This window comes from Sus scrofa, chromosome 1 (assembly GCF_054392235.1).
Source record: "Sus scrofa isolate SSC_HxYL_T2T_F1_AM1 chromosome 1, Sscrofa_HxYL_maternal_Yorkshire_Landrace_v2.0, whole genome shotgun sequence".
NCBI classification, from domain to species: Eukaryota; Metazoa; Chordata; class Mammalia; order Artiodactyla; family Suidae; genus Sus; species Sus scrofa.
Genome location: NC_139383.1, coordinates 156385066 through 156408235, shown reverse-complemented (window position 1 = coordinate 156408235; position 23170 = coordinate 156385066). Strand labels below are relative to the sequence as shown.

The following is a 23170-nucleotide window of genomic DNA, read 5'->3' as shown; positions in this document are numbered from 1 at the left end:
AGTAAAAAAAAAAGTAAATGAATGTTAATACATTAACCAATAAAAAAGAAAACAAAATACAGTAACAGAAATAAATTCAAATATATCTGAAATATGAACATGTGAGTATATCAAACTCCCACTTTAAAGCAATTCTTAGATGGTACTACTACTACTACTACTACCTACTAAAGCCAGGAGTTCTTGTCATGCTCAGGGGTAATGATCCCAACTAGTATCCATGAGGATATGGGTTCAATCACTGACCTAGCTCAGTGGGTGAAGGATCTGGCATTGCCATGAGCTGTGGTGTAAGTGGCAGACACGGCTCGGATCCCACGTTGCTGTGGCTGTGGCGAACGCAGGTGGCTACAAGTCTGATTTGACCCCTAGTCTGGGAAGCTCCACATGCCATGGGTGTGGCCCTAAAAGAAAAAGAAGACAAAAAAATAAAGTCAGATACATGATGCTTACAAAACTAAGGTTAAAAATAAAGGGGGGAGCTCCCATTGTTGCCCAGCAGGTTAAGACCCAACTAGTATCCATGAGGATGTGGGTTCGATCCCTGGCCTTGCTCAATGAGATAAGGATCCAGTGCTGCTGTGAGCTATGGTATAGGCTGCAGATGTGGCTCAGATCCCACATTGTTGTGGCTATGGTGCAGGCTGGCAGTTATAGCTCCACTTCGACCCCTAGCCTGGGAACTTCCATATGCCTCAGATACAACCCCAAAAAGCTAGTAAATAAATAAATAAATAAATAAATAAATAAGTAAGTAAGTAAGTAAAAGAAATAAAGGGATGAAAAAATACATGATGAAAGTGATGATAAAATAATTTAACAGGCATGGCTATATTAATATCACCCAAAAAATAATTAAAGGCAAAAGAGAGAATAAGACAGAGGACTTTGATATGGATTAAAGAAAGATTCATTACCTCAGTAAGAGATGGTAACTTCTGTACACCTTGTAACATAACTATGAAACGTATACATCAAAAATCGAGGGAAATATGGAGACTCAGACCAGGTAGAGAAAACACCTGAAGGAGCCTGGATGAAGCCACAGGTGACAAATGCAGACCCTAGAGGCACCAGGCAGACAGGATAAAGGGCTGACATGGGACAGGCCTATGAAACCACGCAGAGAGGGGGATGGGAAAACTGCCTTTTGAAGTGTAGCTGCTGTGTAGCCCCAGCTAAATGTTGCCATGCATGAGGGCCCAACCTAGCTGGAACTTTTGATTTTTTCAAGAGAAATCCCAAGTCCCTATTTTTTACATAAAAATCCCTTGATTTGCAAATGTTTGCTCAAGTTTTTAAAAAAGACACTTGTGTGGGTCATAGAAAACACATCTGCAGGCCAAGGCAGACTGTGGGCCACCGGTGGCAACCTTTGATCTCATTTATATAGATTTTTGTACTCAATAAGCACAAATAAAAGTATTCCTCAAATATCCACTGGAATATTTACAAAAATTGACATGTACTAGGCCACAAAATTTTTTTTCAACAAATTCAGAAAGGCAGAAATTATACAGAACACAGTCTCTGACCCCAACGCAATAAAGTTAAAAATTAGCAACAAAAGGAGTGCCAAAAACAATCTATCCAGTTGGAAAAGAATCTAAATCCCTTAGAAATAACTTGAGTTAAAGAAAAAAATCTAAAGCTAATGTAAAAAATTATTCAGAAAGGAATAATATAAGAGCACTGTACAACTAAGCCAGAGATAGGTAATGAGAAGGACATATATAAAATATTTATTACTTATTAAAGCACATCAAAGCCTGAAAATAAAGAGCAAAACATTCTATTCTAAGAGCTAGGAAAATAAAAAATAAACATTTAAAAGCTGCAGGAATTAACAAACACAAGTAGAAATTCATCAGTTAGAAAATAAAAGAACTCAAAACAATTAAAAAAAAAATCAGTCTCAGCTGTGGGAGATGGGGTGCCAGTGGCTTCCAGGAGACTGACAAGGGGGAGCTGGGCGCTCAGGCTTAAGTTGTGCTGGTGTGCAACCTCCTGCTTCCCTGGCTGAAATCTGAAACTGGCCTCATGCAGGGAGGGCAAGGAGAGAGCAAAGTAAGAGGCTGAGATCTGTGAGGGCCCCCAAATGACTGCACCTTCCACTGCCCCTCCTGCTATCTGGAGGGGCAAGGCCAAAGCCGAGTCCTTCAGGGTGGAGTCAGGAGCACTAATTAGACACCTGGAAGTTAGAAGGGGCAGCAGGGGATATTCAGGCAGGCACAGGGACTGGCAGAGGAGGAAGGAGGTAGTTCAAGACGGTGGCATCAGAAAATCCCAAACTCGCCTCCTCTTAGGGACACATAAATACCTACAGCTATATATGAAAAAACTCCCTCTGAAAAGAACCTGAGATCTAGCTGAAGAGCTACTCCACGACAAAGGATAAAAGGCCATATCAAGGTGAGTAGGAGAGGAGTTCCGCTATGGCTCAGCAGGTTAAGAACATGGCGAGTATCTATGATGATGTGGGTTCGATCCCTGGCCCCCCTCAGTGGGTTAAGGATCCGGCATTGCCGTGAGCTGTGGTGTAGGTCGCAGACATAGCTCAGATCTGGCGTTGCTGTGGCTGGGGCGTAGGCTGGCAGCTGTGGCTCCAATTTGACCCCTGGCCTAGGAACCTCCTTCCATATGCTACAGGTGCAGCTCTAAAAAAGGGAGGGGGGACATTTGCAGTAGAGGCAGAGACATGGTCTCACCAAAAATCCCACCCCCAGCTTGGAGACTCACATTTTGGAGGGCCCTTACAAATATATAACTTTTTCCTGAGGACCCAGAGGTTTGTTGTCCCAGATCAGGTACCCCAACCTTGGGGATCTGCACCAGAGGGAGAAGCCTCCCAAATGTCTAGCTCTGAACCAATGGAACTTATGTCCAGGAGACCCATAGGACTATAGGGAATGGAGATTCTGCATTTAAAGGGCTCTAGGACCCAGTACAAAAAGCAGCAGCTTGAAAAAGAAGAAGAAAAGGAGTTTCCACTGTGGCACATCAGGTTAATGATAGGCTTGTCTCTGTGGAGGCCCTGGTTCGCTCCCTGGCCCAGCACAGTGGGTTAAGGATCTGGCATCACTGCAGCTATGGCATGGGTTGCAGCTCTGGCTCAGATGCAGTCCCTGGCCTGGGAACTTCTATATGCTGCAGGTGTGGCAGAAAAAGGGGGGGGGGAGCAGCAGCTTGAAGAAAGCCTAGACCACATGTGAAAAAGATTCATTTGCAAATCCTAAAGAATCTTGCAAATGAGCAAAAGGCCCAGGTGCCCTTTTTGTGACTCTAACCTGTTAGCACCTGTCCTCCCTGCCTCCCTGTGCTGCCGCCATGGCCCAGAAAAAGAAGGCAAGCAAGTGCCCCATCCCCCTACAGCCCCCCTCTTATCTATGAGGAATACATTCCAAGACTTGAAGTGGATGCCTAATACCATGGCTAGTACTGAAGCCTACATATACTATATACATTTTTTCTTATACAAACATATCTATACCTACTATAAAATTTAACTTATAAATTAGGCACAGTAAGAGATTAACAACAGTAGGAATAAAACAGAATAACTATAACAATATACCATAATAAAAGTTATGTGAATATGGTCTGTCTCTCACTCTTTCTCAAAATATCTTATTGTACAAATTTAATGCCTTTTTCATCTTAACAGCATTTTAATCACACATGATGGTCATAACTTTTGCAGTCTGAGGTGCAACATCAAAACTAGCACAAATTTCTTTTCGTTCTTCATAATTTCATGGCTAGAAGGTTCATTCTTACCATCCATCTTAGTAACTTCAGCATACAATTTTTTTTCCTTATTAAGCTGAGAACTTCCACCTTTTCACTTAAAGGAAACACTCTGTGGCTTCTCCTTGGCATATGCAAATTGCTAGCATCACTATTCTTGAGCTTTGGGACCGCTATTAAGTAAAATAAGGGTGACTTGAACATAAGCACTGTTACCACGACAGTCAATGTGATAACTGAGATGACTACCAAGTGACCAACAGAGGGGTACACTAGACAAAGGGATGATTCACATCTCAGGCATGGCAGCGGGTTGGCGAGAGATTTCATCACACTACTCAGATGGGCATGCAATTTAAAACTTAGGAATTGTTGATTTCCGGACTTTCCCATGGAGCATTTCAGGATACAGTTGGCTGCAGGTGACTGACACCACAGAAAGCAAAACCACAGATAAGGGGGCATTACTGTACAGAAAACAGATGGGCGGGGTGGATAAAATGGGTGCAGGGGATCAAGAGGTACAAACTTTCAGTTACAGGAAGTTTAAATAAGTCACGGGCATGTAATGTACAGAACAGTGAATACAGTCAATAATACTGTACCAGAAATTTGAAACTGCTACGAAAATAAATCACAAAAGTTCTCACCACGAGAAAAAATATTTCATCACTTTGTCGGGTGACAGATGGTAACTAGACTTACTGCGATTATTTCACAGTGTATACAAATACTAATCATTATGCTGTACACCTGAAACTAGTATAATGTATGTCAACTGTATTTCAATTTTTAAAAAAATCTAGTTTTTTGAAAAACCAATTTTATAGGAATCAGTAAGTTTTTCATAAGTTTGAGCAAGGAAAAAAAGATCCACAAATAAGATTACAAACAATTATAACTAGTAATGTGGAGGATATATTTTTGATTATGAAAATATGGTATAAAATTTATATGTCATATATTTGAAGATTGGAGAAATTGAGGATTTTCTAGGAACATTTAACTCCCAAAATTCCTTCAAGGAGAAAAAGAAAGCCTGAACACACCTAGCCTTTTAAGAGTCACCATGTCTGGTCAGATTGATTAATAAGCTCTAACGACATTTCAAAAAACAGGCAATGTCCACAGTACATGAACTGTTTCAGAGCACAACAAAAGAAAGATTCCTAACTCATTCTACAAAACCAGCATGATCCTGATACCCAGACTGGTGAGGGACATTACAAAAAATAGCAACTGTAGTTCAATCTATATTATAAATAAAGATGCAAAAGCTGTGCATTAAATATTAACAATTGGATGCAGCAGTGTATTAAAAAAGCAATACTCGGAGATCCTGTTGTGGCACAGCGGATTAGGAACCTGACTAGTATCCATGAGGATGAGGGTTCAATCCCTGGCCCCACTCAGTGGGATAAGGATCTGGCATTGCCATGAGCTGTGGTGTAGGTTACAGACGCAGCTAGGATCCTGTAGTTGCTTTGGCTGCGGCGTAGGCCAGCAGCTACAGCTCTGATTCAACCCCTAGCCCAGGAATTTCCATATGCTGCAGGTGTGGCCCTTAAAAAAAAAAAAAAAAAAAAAAAAGCACAATACTCATAATCAAAGGGAATTTATTCCAAGAATGGAAGGATGAAATTTCCAATGTTAGGAATGTTAGGAAATCTATTACTGCAATTTACTACATTAAATAGATTAAATAGTAAAGTTGAAAAGCAATAAAATTAACTTAGAAATGCTTTTTAAAAAGCATGTAATAAAATTCAACATCCATTCCTGATCAAAACTCTTGAAATCTAGGAATATAAAAATTCCCTTAATTTAGTAAAGAGTAACTACAGGAAACCTACAGAAGATATCTACAAATGGTATAACACTAGGAATACTCCTGTATATATCAGAAATAAAACAACCAAATCTATAAACAACTACTATTTAATATTCATCAAGAGTTCCTATATATTGAAATAAGACATGAAAAAGAAATGACAGTTACTAATATTAAAAAGATTAAAAAGCCACCATTATATTTACAAATAGCTTTTCTTTATACCTGTCTAGAAAAGCAAAGAGAATAAAAAATAATAGCACCAATAGAGCTCATTAAGATGGCTAGATACAAAAAACCTATGCATAAAAATAAAGTTTTTCTATATCCATTTCACTAATAACCAATTAGAAATATAATTAAGAAATTAACCTAGATATAATCCTAATAAGAAATGTGTAAGATTGATATGAAGACAGTAATAACTATTTTAAAGGATGTCAAAGAAGACCTGATTAAATAAAAACATACCACGTTCCTGGGTGGGAAGACTCAATATTGTAAAGATGTCAATTCTCCCCCAATTAAGCTATAATTTCCATGCAATCCCAATCAAAATCCCAACAGGATTTTTTAATGGAACTTGATAAGTAGATTCTCAAGTTCATCTGAAAGAGAAAATGTGCAAGAATAGCCAAGAAATTTTTGAAAAAGAACCTTAAGAGAAAATTTATCCTATAAGTTATCAAAAAATCCTCTTAAACCATAATTAAAAATGAGATATTATTTAGGAATTAAAAGCAAATAGACTAATGAAACATAATGGAAGATCCAGTATATATAGGGGAATTTAGTATGTGAAACAGTGGTACAGAGACATGCAGAGATCACTAAATGTTACTTCTGTAGAAAAATGTTAGATTTCTCCTTCACAACATTCATGGAAATCAATTCTACATGGATTAAAAAGACAAAACCATAAAAGCTTTATGATGAACTATTCTTCTAAAGCTAAGTTTTTAGATGGAATGTAGCATAGATGTATTATCTTGGGCTTTTCTAAGCAAGATCCAAGGCCCAAGAGTCATAAAGCAAAATTAACAAATCTGATATCATAAAAAATTTAAACGGATTTTTATTGAAATACTACATAGAGAACGGGCCAAATATCATTCAACGCACAGCTCTACAACTTAAAAAAAATTAAAATTTCTCTTTCAGGACTTCTAGTTAAACATGTAGAAGTACTCCATTCTCTACGCAAAGAAAATGGCACACGCCTCTATGATTCGCAAGGGTGTATAATTTCTCCACAAAGCAGTGATGCACCTGAGGGCTATATGACTGGGGCATGGACCCAGAGTTTGTTTCTTTGTCACACTGCATTGCTTTTATGGCAAAAATGAAAAGCCAACCTAAATGTCTAGTATTTTAGAAACAGTGACATCTGTCCAGGAATCATACAGATACACCATCTTTCCAAGAACAGGTAGTTTTTGTGGCATGATTTGCTGCAGGAGAAAAAGTGACAGTCAGCTCTGCCCCCATCCCTGCTGTGTCAGCATATAATGAATCAGTGCTAAATCACGGGTGGGGGCGGGGGGATCTCTTAGAGCTACTGAACTGGCAGAAGAGAAGGTCTGGGTCCACAATGCCTACATCCCAGCTCACTCCCTGCTTCTCTCCCTTCCAATATTTTAGCATCTTACTGGCCAGCCACTAATAATAATTAAATACCTGTACAAAATGCTGCAAAAAAATATGTGAAACAGGGGCATAACAAGTATAGGAAAATAATGAAAAGTGTAAGCATTTCTCCATATTACCCCAAATTTAAGGAAAAAATGGCCTCCCTCTGTAGCAAAAGCTCAAAGAGATATGAGGATTCAGTGAAGAGATTACAAGACAAAAGAAAGAGGCCCAAATGGATAAGCAATGGGGTTGCTGTATAGCACAGAATATATCTAATCACTTGTGATAGAACATGATGGAAAATAATATGAGAAAATACTGTATACTTATGTATGGCTGGGTCACTTTGCTGTACAGCAGAAATTGACAGAACACTGTAAATCAACTATAATAACAATAAAAAAAAAATAAAAAGAGGCCCAAAGTGTGTTCATCCTCAGGAAAAAAAAAGAAGGAAATTATATAATTTTAGAAATGAAAGCCATATGAGAGTTCTCCCTAGGAAAAAAGGCACTGGGAAAACTGTCAAAGACGTGGAAGACAAGCATGAGAAAAACGGAGGAAAAATAGAAAAGAAATTAAGTTAAATATGATTAGAAAGAGATACGGAAGTCAGGAAATAGAAACCTAATACATGTGTAAATGGTGCGCATAAAGCATAGAACTGAACACATGTAAATGAAAATAGTCAAATGTCATGGCAGAAGAAACTTTGTCTGAAATTTATAGACACCCAGATCTTTTCAAGTATACTGAATCTCAACAAGAGCTGCGACAGAATGGTCCTTAGCCAGAGGTGGCCCAGCGAAGTAACTGGACTTCAAGGATAAAGGAAGAATCCTATCCAAGCCAAAAAGTCAAGTCACCTACAAAAGGAAAAAAATAGGCTGGCCTCAAACTTTTCCAAGCAGGAGTGAATTCAGAAGACAAACAGGTGATGTTTACCAAATCCTATCAGGATATAACACATAACAGATATAATTCAAGTGTAAAGGCAACCTCAGAACTTCTCAAAGATGAAAGAAAACAGCACCTGTTGGTCTTTCTTAAAAAAGTTACTTGGTGGTGAAATTCAGTGAATTAAGAGATGAATCAAATAACTCATGAAGGAAAAAGGTATTACTGAAAATGATGGTGGTGACCAAGACCAAAAAACTGTGAGAATTACAGTGACAGACGGTTAATATTGAACCCTGACAATGTCAAAACAGCACAAAAAGAAATACCCTAAAATTGAGGAATGGGGTGAAGAAGTGAGAACAAACTGAATTCAGCGTTAGTCAATAAGGGAAACATGTAACTTAAAATAAAAAGTAACTCTGGCCTCTTAAAGACTGTCATATTCTTGGGGTTTTGTTTTTATAATAACCTTAGAGGGATATTTGAGAAAATACCTCATTATAGGAAATATTTATGTGAAGTTCAGCAATTTCTTCCTTGTAAACTTGTTTCTTTTTCATCAGTAAAGTTCACATAAATAAAATAGAGTATAAAGTTAAATGTTTCAACAAAATTAAACATAAAATTAATCTGAAATTCAGCAATATTCACTTTGACTTAGATTCTCTTATGTTAAGTTTGCATAAAATTAAACTTACTGTATTTTACTAAAAACAGGTACAGGTCTTCCTGTACTTATGACAGGCTTACATCCTAATAAACCCATCATAAGTTGAAAATATGGTTAAGCCAAAAATGCATTTGATATATCTACCATACAAACATCATAGATTAGCCCAGTGTCCCTTAAATGTGCTCTGAACACTTACATTAGCCTACGGTTGGGCAAAATCATCTAAAAGCCTATATTGGAGTTCCCGTCGTGGCGCAGTGGTTAACGAATCTGACTAGGAACTATGAGGTTACAGGGTCGATTCCTGCCCTTGCTCAGTGGGTGAAGGATCCAGCGTTGCCATGAGCTGTGGTGTAGTTTGCAGACACAGCTTGGATCCCGTGTTGCTGTGGCTGTGGTGTAGGCTGGCGGCTACAGCTCCAATTCGACCCCTATCCTGGGAGCCTCCATACGCCGCAGGAGAGGCTCAAGAAAAGGCAAAAAGACAAACAAACAAACAAACAAAAAACCCACAAAGCCTACTTTATAATAAAGTGTTGAATGTCTCAACACTGTCCTAAAAGTGAAAACAGACTGGTTTTAAGTGTATCGGTTGTTTACCTTTGTGATTGTGTGGCTGACTGGGAGCTGGGGCTGCTGCCACTGCCCACCACCATGGGAGAGTGTGGCATTACATACCATGAGTCCAAGAAAAGATCAAAATTCAAAGTAGGCTTTCTACAGAATATGGATCACTTTCATACCATGGCAAAGCTGAAAAATCATAAGTCACACCATCATATGTCAGGAACCATCTGCACAGTATGATCAAATGTTAAAGAAATAGCGGGAGGAGGAGGGAGTGGGATGGACGGAGGATCTGTGGTTAACAGATGCAAACTATTGCCTCTGGAGTGGATAAGCAACGAGATCCTGCTGTATAGCACAGGGAACTATATATACTCACTTATGATGGAGGATGATGGAGGATAATGTGAGAAAAAGAATGTATATTTGTATGTGTGACTGGGCCACCTTGCTGTACAGTAGAAAACTGACAGAACACTGTAAACAAACTCTAATGGAAAAAATAAAAATCATTTAAAATAAAAAAATGTTAAAGAAATAATATTGTCCATCCATCTATCCATCCATCCTCACTTTGTATACAAATTAAAGATTTCTGTTAAAGAGGTTAAGAGCTGGGGCCTGGAGTCAGCTTAGTTTGATCTTTGGCAGGTTGCTTAAACTTTTTGGCCCTCATTTGTAGAGATTATATACATATAGAGACCTTATGGAGTCCCCATTATGGCTCAGTAGGTTAAGAACATGACTAGGAACCATGAGGATGTGGGTTCAAGCCCAGGCCTCGCTCAGTGGGTTAAGGATCTGGCGTTGCTGCAAGCTGCAGTGTAGGTCACAGATGTGGCTCTGATTCCGCATTGGTGTTGCTGTGGCTGTGTTGTAGGCCGGCAGCTGCAGCTCAGATTCAACCCCTAGCCTGTGAACTTCCATATGCCACAGATGTGGCCCTAAAAAGAAAGAAAAAAAAAATAGATACCTTAGATCACTGCCTATTATCTAGCAAGAACTCAGTAAGTACTAATTATTTCTATTTTTACCAGGATCCAGATGATATTTTACTTTCTTTGTCCTCTCTGTATTTTGATAAAGCACTAAATATTGGAGTTGACTTATCAGTAATGTTCTTGCAAGAATATATATATATATATATATACTTTTTTTTTTTTTGCTTTTTTTTAGGGCCACACTCAGGGCATATGGAAGTTCCCAGGCTAGGGGTTGAATCGGAGCTACAGCTGCCAGCATTTGCAACACAGGATCCAAGCCATATCTGTGACCTACACCACAGCTCACAACAACACTGGATCCTTAACCCACTGAATAAGGCTAGGGATCGGACCTGCATCCTCATGGATACTAGTTGGATTTGTTTCTGTTGTGCCACAATGGGAACTCCAAGAATATTATTTTAAAGATACAATTTGGACAGTTCCACTACTTTCATTAGATCTTTTTTTATGTGATAAAACATGTAAGAAACATGCAATTTTACAAAGAAATTTGGTAGAAAATTCATTCACGTAAATATGTAGTCAAATTTTTAGGAGCCCATCTTAGCTGATTTTAAATGACATCCACATTTCTTTGACATGTTGCCATTCAAAAGGTGCAGCCTAATTTCTTTTCCCTTGAGTGTATGTTGGAGTCATTCCTAAATAGAGTATGACTAAAGTGATGGTAGGTGACTTCTAAGACTAAGTCATAAAAACATTGCTGCTTCCTCCTTGTTCTCTCTTTGAATCACACACAATGAGAGAAGCTAGATGCCATGTTACAGGGACACTCTAAAAACCCTAGGGAGAGGGACACATGATGATGAATCAAGGCCTCCTGCCAACATCCAGAAAGGAACTGAGGACTCTAGCCAACAACCAAATAAGAAACTCATCTTAGAAGTGGATACTCCAGCCCTAGTCAAGCCTTCAGACCACAGTCACAGCCATTCTCATGTGACCCTGAGCCAGAATCACTCAATTACACCACTATCTGTACTAAATAACATATGTTTGTTATTTGGTAAAGAATTGGAAACCACATTATTTAATTCCAGTAGAAGTGGAGTAGCTTCTACCACACTAACTCTTCTAAAAATAATAATTATAAACTCTGAACTAAATACTTATTTAAGAAAAAAACACAGCTCTGTAAGGGCACTAGAAAGGAACCAGAAGAAGGTAGAAGAAGGCGATTTAGTTTTAAAAGAGAAATCATACTGGGTATGACCCAAGTTGATATGATTTTTCTTCTGAGGGAATTCCACATTTCTCTTGATTCAGAGAAGCCATAACTCAAACAGGAAAATATAATCTTACTCTCCTGGGGAGTCATGGGATGGAGTCTAGGACTCTTAGAGCAGCTGGAAATTGAGGGAAATCCTAGAAGGAGGAGAGCTACAGAAGAGGACATACATAAAATCCCCTCAAGCCCCTGGATTAAATATGCTTGGGCAAGTCTCTAAGAAGTACAGAAGGAAAAGAATAGATGGAGGCTGAATGAGTGTGCAAATCTCCCAGCTGCTGCCCTTTGCAGAAAAGTCTGTTTGGAATTTGAGTCTTGCCAAGTTAGAGGTGCAGCTTAAACACTTCAGTCTCTCCACTGAAATACCATGAGGGCCACACTATCTAACAGTAAAGATTATGTGCTTGGGCTAAAGGATATTCTCTTAAGTCCAAGGGTAAATTAGAAAGAGATCAATCATAAAAAAATAAAAAAAAATCAAGCCTCCACAAGTTCAAACTGAACTGACTACAAGAACAAAACTCAAGAGTATTCAAGGATAACAGAATCAAGAATCCCTACAATATAGCATACAATGTCCAGTGCACAATAAAAAATTAATTGACATGTGCAAAGAAACACGAATATGCTGCACATTATAAAAAGAAAAATCAATGATTAGAAGCATAACCACATTCCCGATTTATCCCTCCCGTTCCCCTTTCCCCTCTGGTAACCATTAGTTTGTCTTCTATTTTGTAAGTCTGCTTCTGTTTTGCAAATAAGTTCATTTGCATCCTTTTTTTTTAAGATTTCACATATAAGTGATATCATATGATATCTGTCTTTGACTTAAAATTGGAAATATGGGATTAACAGATACAAATTACTACATATAAAATAGATAAACAACAAGGACCTACTGTATAGCATAGGGAATTAAAGTTAATTATACACACACACACACAGAGGGAGAAAGAGGGAGAAGGATATCTGAATCACTTTTCTGTACACCTGAAATACTGCAAATTAACTATACTTCAATAAAAAATATATTCAAAAATGACCTAGCTATTGAAATTAGTACAAAAGACTATAAAGTAAATATAAATCTATACATCTCAAAACTTCATAAATCTATAAAGTAAATATAAATTCTCATAAACATATGTTTAAAAGTCTAAAATAAAATATAGGTGTAATGGGTGAAAAGAAGAGGAATCACAGGAAAGATTTGGAAATAGTAAAAAAAAAAAGAGCTAAATGGATATCATAGAGCAGAAAGCACAATATCTGAGTGGAAAAGAAAACAAAAAAATCATTGGATGATATCAACAACAGATTGGACACAACATCAACAAAAAAGGATTAGTGAACCTGAATATAAGGCAAAAGAAATAATAAAATTTGAAGCATACTGAGAAAAAAAGATTTTTAAAAATGAACACAGCCTCTACCTGTGAGGTATGTCAAGCAAACTAACAACTATTAAAAAGAGGAGAGAGAAAAAGGATTGTAAAAAAAGAACCACCTGCTAGGAAGCACAGAAAACTCCAAGATGAATAAATATGAAAAGAATTACATCAAGGGATTATTATAGTCACAGACACAGCACAGATAGAAAAAAAAAAATATATATATATATATATATAAAAGTAGCCAGAAGAACAAATAAGAATTTCCACTAATTTATCACCAGAAGCAATGGATGCTGAAGGCGATGGAACAACATCTTTAAAGGACCAAAGAAAACCGTGTCACCTTAGAATTCTATGTTCAGCGAAATTTCTTTCAAAAATGAAGATGAAATTTAGATTAATTTCTGATGAAAGCTGCAATGATTTCTCATCTTTCACTTTAAGGTATAGTAAAGTGCACTTTAAGAAATAATAAAAGAAATTCTTGGGCTGAAGAAAAATTGAAACCAGAGAGAAATCTGAAGCTAGAAAGTAAGGAAGAGCACTGGGAATGGTAAATATGTAGGTCAGTACATTTCTCCTTTAAGGCCAACTGTTTAAAGCAAGAATAAATATTGAGTTTATATTATCTGAAGTAGAACATAAAAACAACAGCTTAAAGGACAACAGTGAGCGTGAATTCCAATAATCTGTTTCAGGTTCCTATCTTAAACATTAAGTGGTAAAATATTCCATAGAAATCGGAACAAATTGGGATATACATTTTAATCGCTTGAACAACAACTTTAAAAATAAAAAGGATACAAAAAGGTAGAGCTCATGGTCACACCAGGGGCATCTCAGACAAATCCTCTGCTCTGTGCCAGCAGTTGGAGGGAGGCTATGTCAGAAGTGCCTGAAGGTTGCCCTGAGCATGGGTAGGCTTGGAGGGAGGAGCAGGAAGAGGAGTAGCTGCTTCTATGGAGAGACTGAGGCTGTGTGAAGCAGCTTTGGAGATGTGGCTGTCACAGGTTTCCTGGGTCAATGCCAACTTCAAGCCCACACTGGTCTCTCCATGTCCCTATCCTTATACAGCACGCTCCATGCTACATGCACTAGTGTTTCCTCTGTGCTTCCTCCATTCCCAGCCAAATCCTCCACTGCCAAGGCCATCATATGCCTCCCTGAGTGCTGGCCCTACCACTCTTGGGGCCTCCTGTCTGCCTCTGTCATTTCAGTACTTGGTCCTGTCTTTTGTGTTAGCACCATTCATCCTCAAGACATGCTGAGCTCTTGGAGGTCCTAAATTGTCTGTGATCTCTTTATTCTTTCACGTAGTGGTTACCATAGCGTTATACATGCAGTGCATGCTAAAAAAAATACTAAATGTAATAATTTAAAAATATTCCTGTTCCCAATCCCTGGCAGTAGATGTGCCTTCTCCAGAACTTGGTAAATTCGGATATACAATTTTCCAATGAGTATAGAGCAAATCTAGTGAGAACAAACCATATTCATTGTGTACTTTCTCCATAAGTCCTTTAGCTTTGTTACTTTACTGACTTATCACAGTCCATGATGTAGATGTCACCTACCTATCTGATATCAGCGTTCTCTAGCACTTCTCAAATTGCTATTTGTTGTCACACCCTCAAGGGATCGAGTTATAAGGCAGATTCTGACTCAGCAGATCTGCAGTGGGGTCTAGAATTCTGTATTTCCCAGACAATGTCAATGCTGCCAGTCCAGGGACTTCAGGCGCCAAGGCCCACACAATCCCAAAGGTGGGGTCTACCCCTCACTCAAAACAACACAAAACATTTTTATTCTGCCTGAGAGTTTCAGCAGGAGGGATGGAGCTGCTTAAAGGCTCCCTACAGATTTCACACATGGCTTATGACTTTATCAAGTTAACAGAGCTGGGGAGATGGCTGCATTATCCTCATTCTTCCCTCATAGGTGCAGAGAGTTGATACCTGTCATCCAAGGACACAGAGCCAGTGGGTGGGAATGGAATTTGTACCCATGTAAGCCAGGGAGACTGCTTATGGGTCTTCACTCATCAAAAGCTTCAGGGAGAACTTATACATCTCAACGTAAAAGAACTATCAACGAAGGAGTGAGGCCAGGTGAAAGTCTCCTGTTCTGCTTTGCAGAACCCACCCTGGTGGTTAATACTGTCCCAGAATAACAAATCCCAACCACTTGGAAGATTTCCAAGGGAAAGGGCAGGAAGAGATTCTGAATTAAGTAAAAGCTGGGGACCTAGTTTTCAAAACTCCAGAAGTTTCCCAAGAACCAGATGATCTGAAGAAGCCCTGGCCCAATTTCCCCACCCTGTGCTGCTCATGGCGGAGGTGAGGGAGCTACAGCAACTTCCACAAAGGCAAAGTGGCAGAGAAGACTGCACCGTGGGAAGGCGGCATTGCCACAGGGCCATCAGAGTGAGTGCGGGCACCTCCAGACTCAGACCAGAGCCCCAGCTGAGGATGGCAGTGCTCCGAGGCTGTCTGGGCAGTGGAGGGCCATTCAGGCCCCGCACACACCTGCTCAGTGCCAGCTCAGTGCCAGCTCAGTGATGTGCAGCTAATGGGCATTGCAGAGGACTTGCTGACCGCCAGTTTGAGCTGTCAATCCGCCAGGATTGGGGAAGGGCAGGGAGACATGTGACTCTCTGCGCTAAAGCTCCATCCTAACAAAAAAAGCCTGACACAAATGGAGAAACAAAACAGCAGAGCCAGAGACACCTGGGGTTAGGCAGTGCTTCTTATAGGGACCTGGAAGGCTGACCCCTGGGCAAACAAGATGGGACACATCTGGATTCAGGGAGTGCTCCATAGAGCACAGTGGGCATGAGTGGCCATAAGGCATGGGTGGACTGAGCCTAATGGAGAGGCCAGGAGAAAGTTTTGGGGTGATGGGAAGGCTACCAGCCCAGACATATATAAGGGAGACCAGGCATGTCTGGGGGACATTATGACAAACGACTTCTGGCTAAAGCCAAGGGCCAAGGCAGGAGCAGTGGACCAGCAGGTTTGAGGGGGAGTCGGGGCCAAGGAAAGGCTTTTGTCCTAGGGAAAAACCATAAACGTCACTGGCTAAGTGACAGGGAGCTACCACCGGGCAAGCAGCAGGAGGGGACCTACACAGCCTCTTAGGAGGAGTGGTCAGGTAGACAGAGGTGATTCAGCAGACAGACTAGCAGGACCCACAAAAGCTTTTCAAGCACAATAGTGAGCAATGGCTCCACCTCCACGCCTCCAGCCAGCATGAGGTCAGGCTCAGGGTCTGACCTGGATGCTAAGGCCAACAGGAGTGAAGCTGGGGAGACTTGCGGAAGGGACATATCTGGCTCCCCTGCCCCAGGCCCAAGCCCCCGGGTGGCACGCTCCTGGGCCTTACCTCCTATTTTTGCGTTGTATGCAATGCCCACGATGCAGTAAGAGTTGTTGGCTGAAGCGGCGACCTCTCCTGCACAACGAGTACCGTGTCTGAGGCAAAGGAAAAGATGAAGTTAGGACTCAGCGTGGCACTCTGTAGCGGATTCAGTGCCCTGCTCAGGTCTCCTGCAAGACAAGTTGGTCACCCCTAAGCCGGGAATGATGCAGAAACCCCTTTCTGGCATCCTTTCTCTTCCTCTAATGACTGCCCTGGGAGGAGCAACCAGGGGGCTCTGCTTGGCCCTGGGCCATCCTATCTGCCCCGCCCCCGAAGGCTGGCAAAGCCTTCCCTCTGCCCTGCAGATGACAGCAGCCATGGTGCCATCCCCGTGTCGGCCCGTGCTGCCCTCTACCCAGCATCTGTGCTCCTGAGACTGACAGTGCAGCGCGGACGCCTGCCTGTTTGACAAGCTGAGATAAGAACCGATGAGGATGTAGGTCCCCTGTGTCCCTCCCTCCCCATGCCCACCACGGGCAGCCTTCTGCCCTTTCCACGGCCACCTGAGCAGGCACTGAGGAACAGCGCTCTGGGCTGAACTCTCGACAGCAATAAAGGACTAGGAAGAGGCTGCCAGAAAAATAAGCCGCTTTCCTCAGCAATCACCCAATTCTGCTACATACTGCATCAAGTCAATTCTTCCAGCAGAGGCCAAAGCATGGACAAGTTTAAATAGCACATCTTTGAGAAGAGTCACCAGGGGATTTGAGTCATTGATTCAAATTTAAAACCGCCTTTAACAATTGTCCAGGCCCATGCATTAGCCCTCGGGAGGTAGCCAGCTGTCCTCCTCTGGACCTCATGCACGGCCAGGGCTGTTCCAGAGCCACGGAGCCCAGCATCTCACTGCGGATTCAATTCCACATCTTCGCCAGTCACTGCATGGTGTCTGGATTGTTCCTCCCTTCCCACTGCACCCTGGCTTTCGCTGCTAAGCAGGAAGGGCACCTTGGGACATGAGGCAGGAAAAGCAGCCCCGGGCCTGAGGCCTCTGAGGTCTAATGTGTTGACCCATCAAGCTGGCCCAGGCTCCCTGCTTGCGCTGTGTGGGCACCGGTACTTGAACCTCAGAATCAAATCAATGGGAACCTATAATACCGTGGAGGGAGACCCATCTTGGCATCGTGTCAACAGTGGAGAAGGAAGAAAGAACTTTTGTTCTTTCCCTCTAAGTATTTTTGGAAGCATGGGAAGAGCCTGGGGCATGGAGTGTGCTGACAGAGGAAGGACAAACAGAACACAGCACATAAACCCCTGGGAGACCAGGTTTAGGGAAACCAGACTCCAGCTGCAGGGCTGCCACGTACAGCCCATGAGGCACCCAAGCTCTCCAGACCCCTGCCTTCATTTGCATCTTTGACTGAACACCCACCTGTGTGTTCCTTGCCCATCATCTCACTCCCTCACAGCCCTGGGAGGAGGGGAGCATCAGGCTATGAGACATCTCTGAGACACAGACTCCACAAGGCTACCTGGCCTGCTCAAGGCCACAGCTAGGCCCAGGATCTGAGCCCTGATTTGGCCAGCATCACCCATCTCCCTTCCACCTCCCTCATGAGGCCACAGAGTCAAAAAGCTCAGGCATGGGACCCATGTGCTCCAGCAGAGCAAACTGCTGTCTGAACACCACTGGCCGTGGAGACAGCTAGATTTAAGGGTTATTCTTTTAAAATATGCCGACAATGTTGCAAACAGGAACAATGCTGGTCAAACAACCACTGTTCCCTGACGCCCCCTCAGGAAAGGGCGCCTTGGGCCCGAAGGGCTGTGGGGGCCTGGCTCCTGGGTCAGCCCCAGACACACTCAGGCAGCCCAAGAGTGGCCCACAGCCCTGTCACTCTTCCAGGATCCCGACTGTGGGCCAACTCAAGAGTGACTCTGTAAGGAAAGGGGAGGAAGCAAGGAGGGGCCAACAAAGTGACATACTTATTCTCATTGCTGGCATCGTATCGTGGAGATGGGTCGTAATCGTTTCCATTGACGTCATAGCTCGCATAGGAATCCTAAGAAATGAAACCCTGATGACTCAAAAGAAATGGCACGGCCTGTCACAGCCCTGTATTAAATTATTTTTACGCCTCATTTGGAAACAGAGAAAAACACACACTTGGTACTCTCTTACTATAACTATAACCATATATACATGCTTTTATTGTGATAAAATACACACACCAAAATTTACCACTGTGACCATTTTTAAGTGTGAAGTCCAATGGCTTGAAGTACATCCGCATTGTTTGCAGCCATCACCAGCATCCGTCCACAGACCTCTTTTCATCTTGCAAAACTCTGCACCAATTAAATACTTAACTCCCCAGTCCCTCTACCCAGCCCCTGGCAACTACCATCAACTTTGTCTCTATGAATTCCACTACTCTAGCGACCTCACATAAGTGAAATCATAAGGGTGTCTGTACTTTTGTCGCCTAGATCATGTCTTCGAGGTTCATCCATGTGGTAGCATGTGTCAGGGTTTTTCCTTCATCTTAAATTTCTCGTACATATGCTTTTGTTTATATACTTATAATCAAAGTATTCATATAATTTCATAGCCACCTTTTAAAACATATTATAAAAGCTCTCCAGGTTGTTGACTTCAAAACTGTTATCTTTATGGGCTGTATAACTATCCATCAAAAAGAAACAAGATGATTGACCTAACCATTGTCAGGCACTGGAAGAGCGAATGCGTTTCTTATTTACTGTGTGCCAGGCTCATCTTTACATTCATGAAGCCATTTAATCCTTGAATAACAATACTAATAATAACACGGGGATATTAACCTCAATAAGATGGTGATACAGAGGCATAGAGATGTTAAGCAACTTGTCCAAGGTTTCAGAGTTAATTAGTCACAGAGCCAGGATGGGAGTCCAGGCATTTTGGGTCCAAAGGCCATGTCTTAACCCTGCCATTTCACATTGCTAATGTTGATCTGATTGACAGCCATCTCCACGCACATGTTTCTGAGGTTCTTAGATCCATTCCCAGAAGTATGTGTGACCCCTCAAACATGTGGACTCTGCAAAACCCCTGGCTCTGGGGCAGCGAGCAAGGGAGTTGGGCTCACCGGCCCTCCCAACACAGTTTTCTACCTGGTCTGATATAAGAGGGGAAGGTGTCTTACTGTTTTTAAATGTGTCCTTATTTAATGACTAGTGTGGTTGAGTGTCTATGCATGTCAGTTCCAGTTCGACTTACATAATTTGGGGCCAGGTCGGGGTGATTCCTCTCTATGCCATCATCAAGGATGGTGACCACCACGTTTTTGCCCGTGTAGCCCCGCTTCCACGCTGCCTGGACATTCATTTCTGATCGGCACCGACTGTTCTTATCGCCACAATGCTGCATGCACAGAAGACACAAAGCGCCCAGCACGGACACGCCTGACACAGACAGACAGTCCCCACAAACCCAGCAGAGGTGCTCCTGTGCCCATGCATGAGAGTGGAGGAGCGGCTTCCCCAAGCCTGACAGAGCAGGACTGGGAAGAGTCAACAGGGAAGGCTCCACTGTCTCTGCACCCAGCAATCCATCCATCACTTCCCCAGGACTTTCACCGCCCTACAGGGTTCTCTGTCCAGGGACAACCCTGTGGTTCCTTCACCCAGCAGGTAGCCAACCATTTCCCTGCTCAAAGGCTCCCCCCCCCACCACTTTTCACGTAATTAAAGAAAAATTCACAAGGAAGCTTGTGCCGCACAGCATTAAAGCAGAGGCTTTACACTCAAACGAACTATCTGTTTGGAGCTGTCGTGAGCATTTAGCTTTGTTGGGGGAAGTTCACCCATCTCAGCAACACAGCACTGCAAATGCTCTAGGGTCAGAGAGGCCCATGCCCTACTCACCATGTACCACATGTTGGACCAAATGGGGTCGTTGAAATAAAGGGCCTGAGGGTCACTTCGCACCTGTCTCTTCACCCTGCGTTTAACTTCTTGTTGTTGGAGCCATTTCACCTACCGGGGAGAAATGCAGTTACTCTTTGTTTTAAAAAAAATCTCCTGATTTCATGTGACCTCATCGTAGGCGCAAAGGTGTCCAAAAGGTTCTGTGTCAGATTGGGTGCCCTGGATAGTAAATTCCAAGGACACATCTGCTGGGGCTCAGCTCTGCACTGGGACTCAGATGGGCAGGATGGGAGTCCCCGGGCCTTGCTTTCAGAAATTTGTGCTCCAGCTGGGGGTCCCACCAGGCAATGAGGGGCCCAAGGCAGAGAAAGTGAAGGAAGAGGACAGAGCCTCTGTGGCAGCAGTGGTTTGGGTGACCTGGAGAGCAGGCCAAGGCTGTTCACCCCAGGCGGGCCCTTGAGGCTGGAGCAGCCTCCTGAGCGACTCATGCATGATGAAGGCACAAAGGCCAAGGGCCAAGAAGCACACCCTGAGACTCTCAGCCTGGACTTGCCCATACTGTCCTGAGGGAGGAGAGCTCCACAGCCTCATTGGAGCCTCACATCTAAGGGTGGCAACTGAGCTCAAGGAATCTTTGTTCAACGGGACAAAATACTTAGAAAGAAGTATCACTGCCTGTCCCCCCAATGTGATCCATCTACAAAACACCAGTCATCGGGTTCCTTGGAAATGCCACAAAGAGCTCAACAACAATTTGGGGTTAGACACTGAAACGAGACCCAGGCCTAAGTCCTAGATAAGTTAAAACTGCCACTGATAGATACTCCCATGGAAAATAAAACCGTACAGTGAGATATTCTGCTCTTAACACCCTCTGATGGCATTTTGCAATCTCCCCCATCTTACTGCCTGAACCAGAGAGCTTCTACTCTGTATAAAATACCTAAGGACACGTTTCTAATTCTGTTAAGCACCCATAATAAAGTGCACTGGTACGTGTGCCACTGACAGCATGCCAGGCTCCCTGGAAGGCTTCCATACATCCTGCCTGGCTGACTCACTACCCACCTTACCCATGTCCAGCACCTTTTGACTGCTGGGCCCACCAGGCTGCACTCCTGTCACAGAGGAGGTGAACTCTCCTCTTCCAAGTCCCAGTGGGCGACTCCTCCACATCAGGCGGGTGACACAGGAAAGCCTGGTGCCAGCAGTTCCAGAAAATCCCCTAGTGGGATGAGAGGGAGGCATGCTGGCCTCCAGTCCTTGCTGGGCTCTGGGTAAGACCCGGCACTAGCACAGAGTTCTGAGGGTGGGCTTGACAGTATGGGGTCGGCAGCACAGTTGGGGGCTCTCCTTCTGGTGGTCTCAGGGGCAGCCCTCTCTCTTGGGACGGGTCATTGTCAGCCTCTGGTGGCCAGCCAGGTACTGTCAGGCCAAACAAATGGAACACAGTAAATGATCTGCCAGGCATCTATAGAGATGGAATCATACCAACCTCCCAGTTACAGAAGCTGATTCATGCTTGACTGCTTGGTCAGGACCTGTTTCTCACTTCCTTTCTCCAGGCTCCAGGCACTGTCTTGCTTCTTACCCAGACCCCAGCAAGTGCAAGAGGATCCTGATCCATCACCTGCCATTTTCCAGATTTGCCCTGATTTCTCAGAATGCACAGCCCCCACAGCCCCTTATTCAGTTGCTCACTCACCAAAGCTGCACTGACTCTCATGAAGTGTCTGGCACTAGGTCTTTGGAACGTGAGCCTCCAGCACCGAGGTCTCCCTCCCACATCCCCAGCCCAGATGCAGAGCTCTGCTTGAGGTGCCCCTCAGGTTGAAACCCAGGAGTCCCCTGGCCTCTCCAGGAAGGTCAGAGGTGCCAATGATCCAGCACCAAGTGCCTGAAACTTTAGCTCTCCCATCAAATGGCATCTGCACTGTCCTCACTAAATGGGTGGCCTCACCCATGAACAGTGATGCTATTTATGACAAAGAAACACAGTCGGGTCCCTAAGGACATGTCATTCACGGACTTGATTCTTTTGCAAACTTGCAAACAAACAGTGAGCTGCTGCTGATGGTGGAGTCAAGACTGGGAGGGGAGCCTGACTGTGATACTCTTCTTGTGTTTATCTCTATGAGGAAAAGCAGCCTAAGAGCTTCTGTAGGACTGAAAGTATTCCTCCTCTCCTAAGAGGGCTAGTGCAAAAGGAAAGCCATAGCATTCTGCCAGTAGTCTGCCTGGTTGTGCCTTTACACTGCAGCCTTGCTCCCATCTACTCACCAGACGCCCCATTCAGAGGTGTCCAGAGTTTCTCTTTGTGAAAAAATCAGGGAGGAGACAGCACTGTCTACCTTTCGGGCCATAGGTACTTCGAAGGTAAGTCCTAAACCCCGGTAAGCCTGCATATGAATGAGCCTGGAGCAAATTAAAAGATATTTTGCGGCTAAGTGTGCATGGTAAGAGTTGAGCTCTCATGATGGGTACCCAGTCCTTATATGAAGAGAACTGATCACTCTGCAAAGCCTTCAGATCATGGGGTTGAAGGAAGGGGAAACAGTGCTGACAAGAAAGATCCTGCTCATTCTATAGCACCGTCCTCAGGTTCCGCAAGGGGTTGACTGGAGGCCTCCCAAAAGGTACATTCACCCAGAGCTGGTGAATGTGGCCTTATTGGGAAAAAGGGTCATTGGAGATGTAATCAAGACTCTCGAGATGAGGTCATCCTGGGTTATTTGGGTGTGCCTGAAATCCAATGACAAGCGTCCTTACAAAAGAGGCAGAGGGAGAGTGAAACTCAGGAGGAGGAGGCCTTGTGAAGGCAGAGTCCACAAGCCAAGGACACTTGGAACCAACAGAAGCTGCAAGTGGCAGGAAGGATGCTCCCCCAGAGCCTGCGGAGGGACCAGGGCCCTGCTGACA

The 23170-nt window shown here is 43.0% G+C and overlaps 1 protein-coding gene across 5 annotated transcripts in view; it reads right to left on the bottom strand.

The window, feature by feature from the left end:
• PCSK6 (proprotein convertase subtilisin/kexin type 6) overlaps nt 1-23170 on the bottom strand; it is a 188512-nt gene that overhangs the window by 107954 nt on the left and 57388 nt on the right. For all 5 annotated transcript variants that reach the window (XR_014840546.1, XM_021098934.2, XM_021098945.2 and 2 more), the window contains exons 3-6: nt 20249-20359; nt 19602-19745; nt 18326-18402; nt 16364-16452 (exon numbers count right to left, since the gene is read on the bottom strand). Coding sequence is in view for 4 of the 5 variants with exons in the window: in XM_021098934.2 (XP_020954593.1) it covers nt 16364-16452; nt 18326-18402; nt 19602-19745; nt 20249-20359 (421 nt within the window). In the remaining variant the exon portion in view is untranslated. The remainder of the gene's footprint in view (nt 1-16363; nt 16453-18325; nt 18403-19601; nt 19746-20248; nt 20360-23170) is intronic.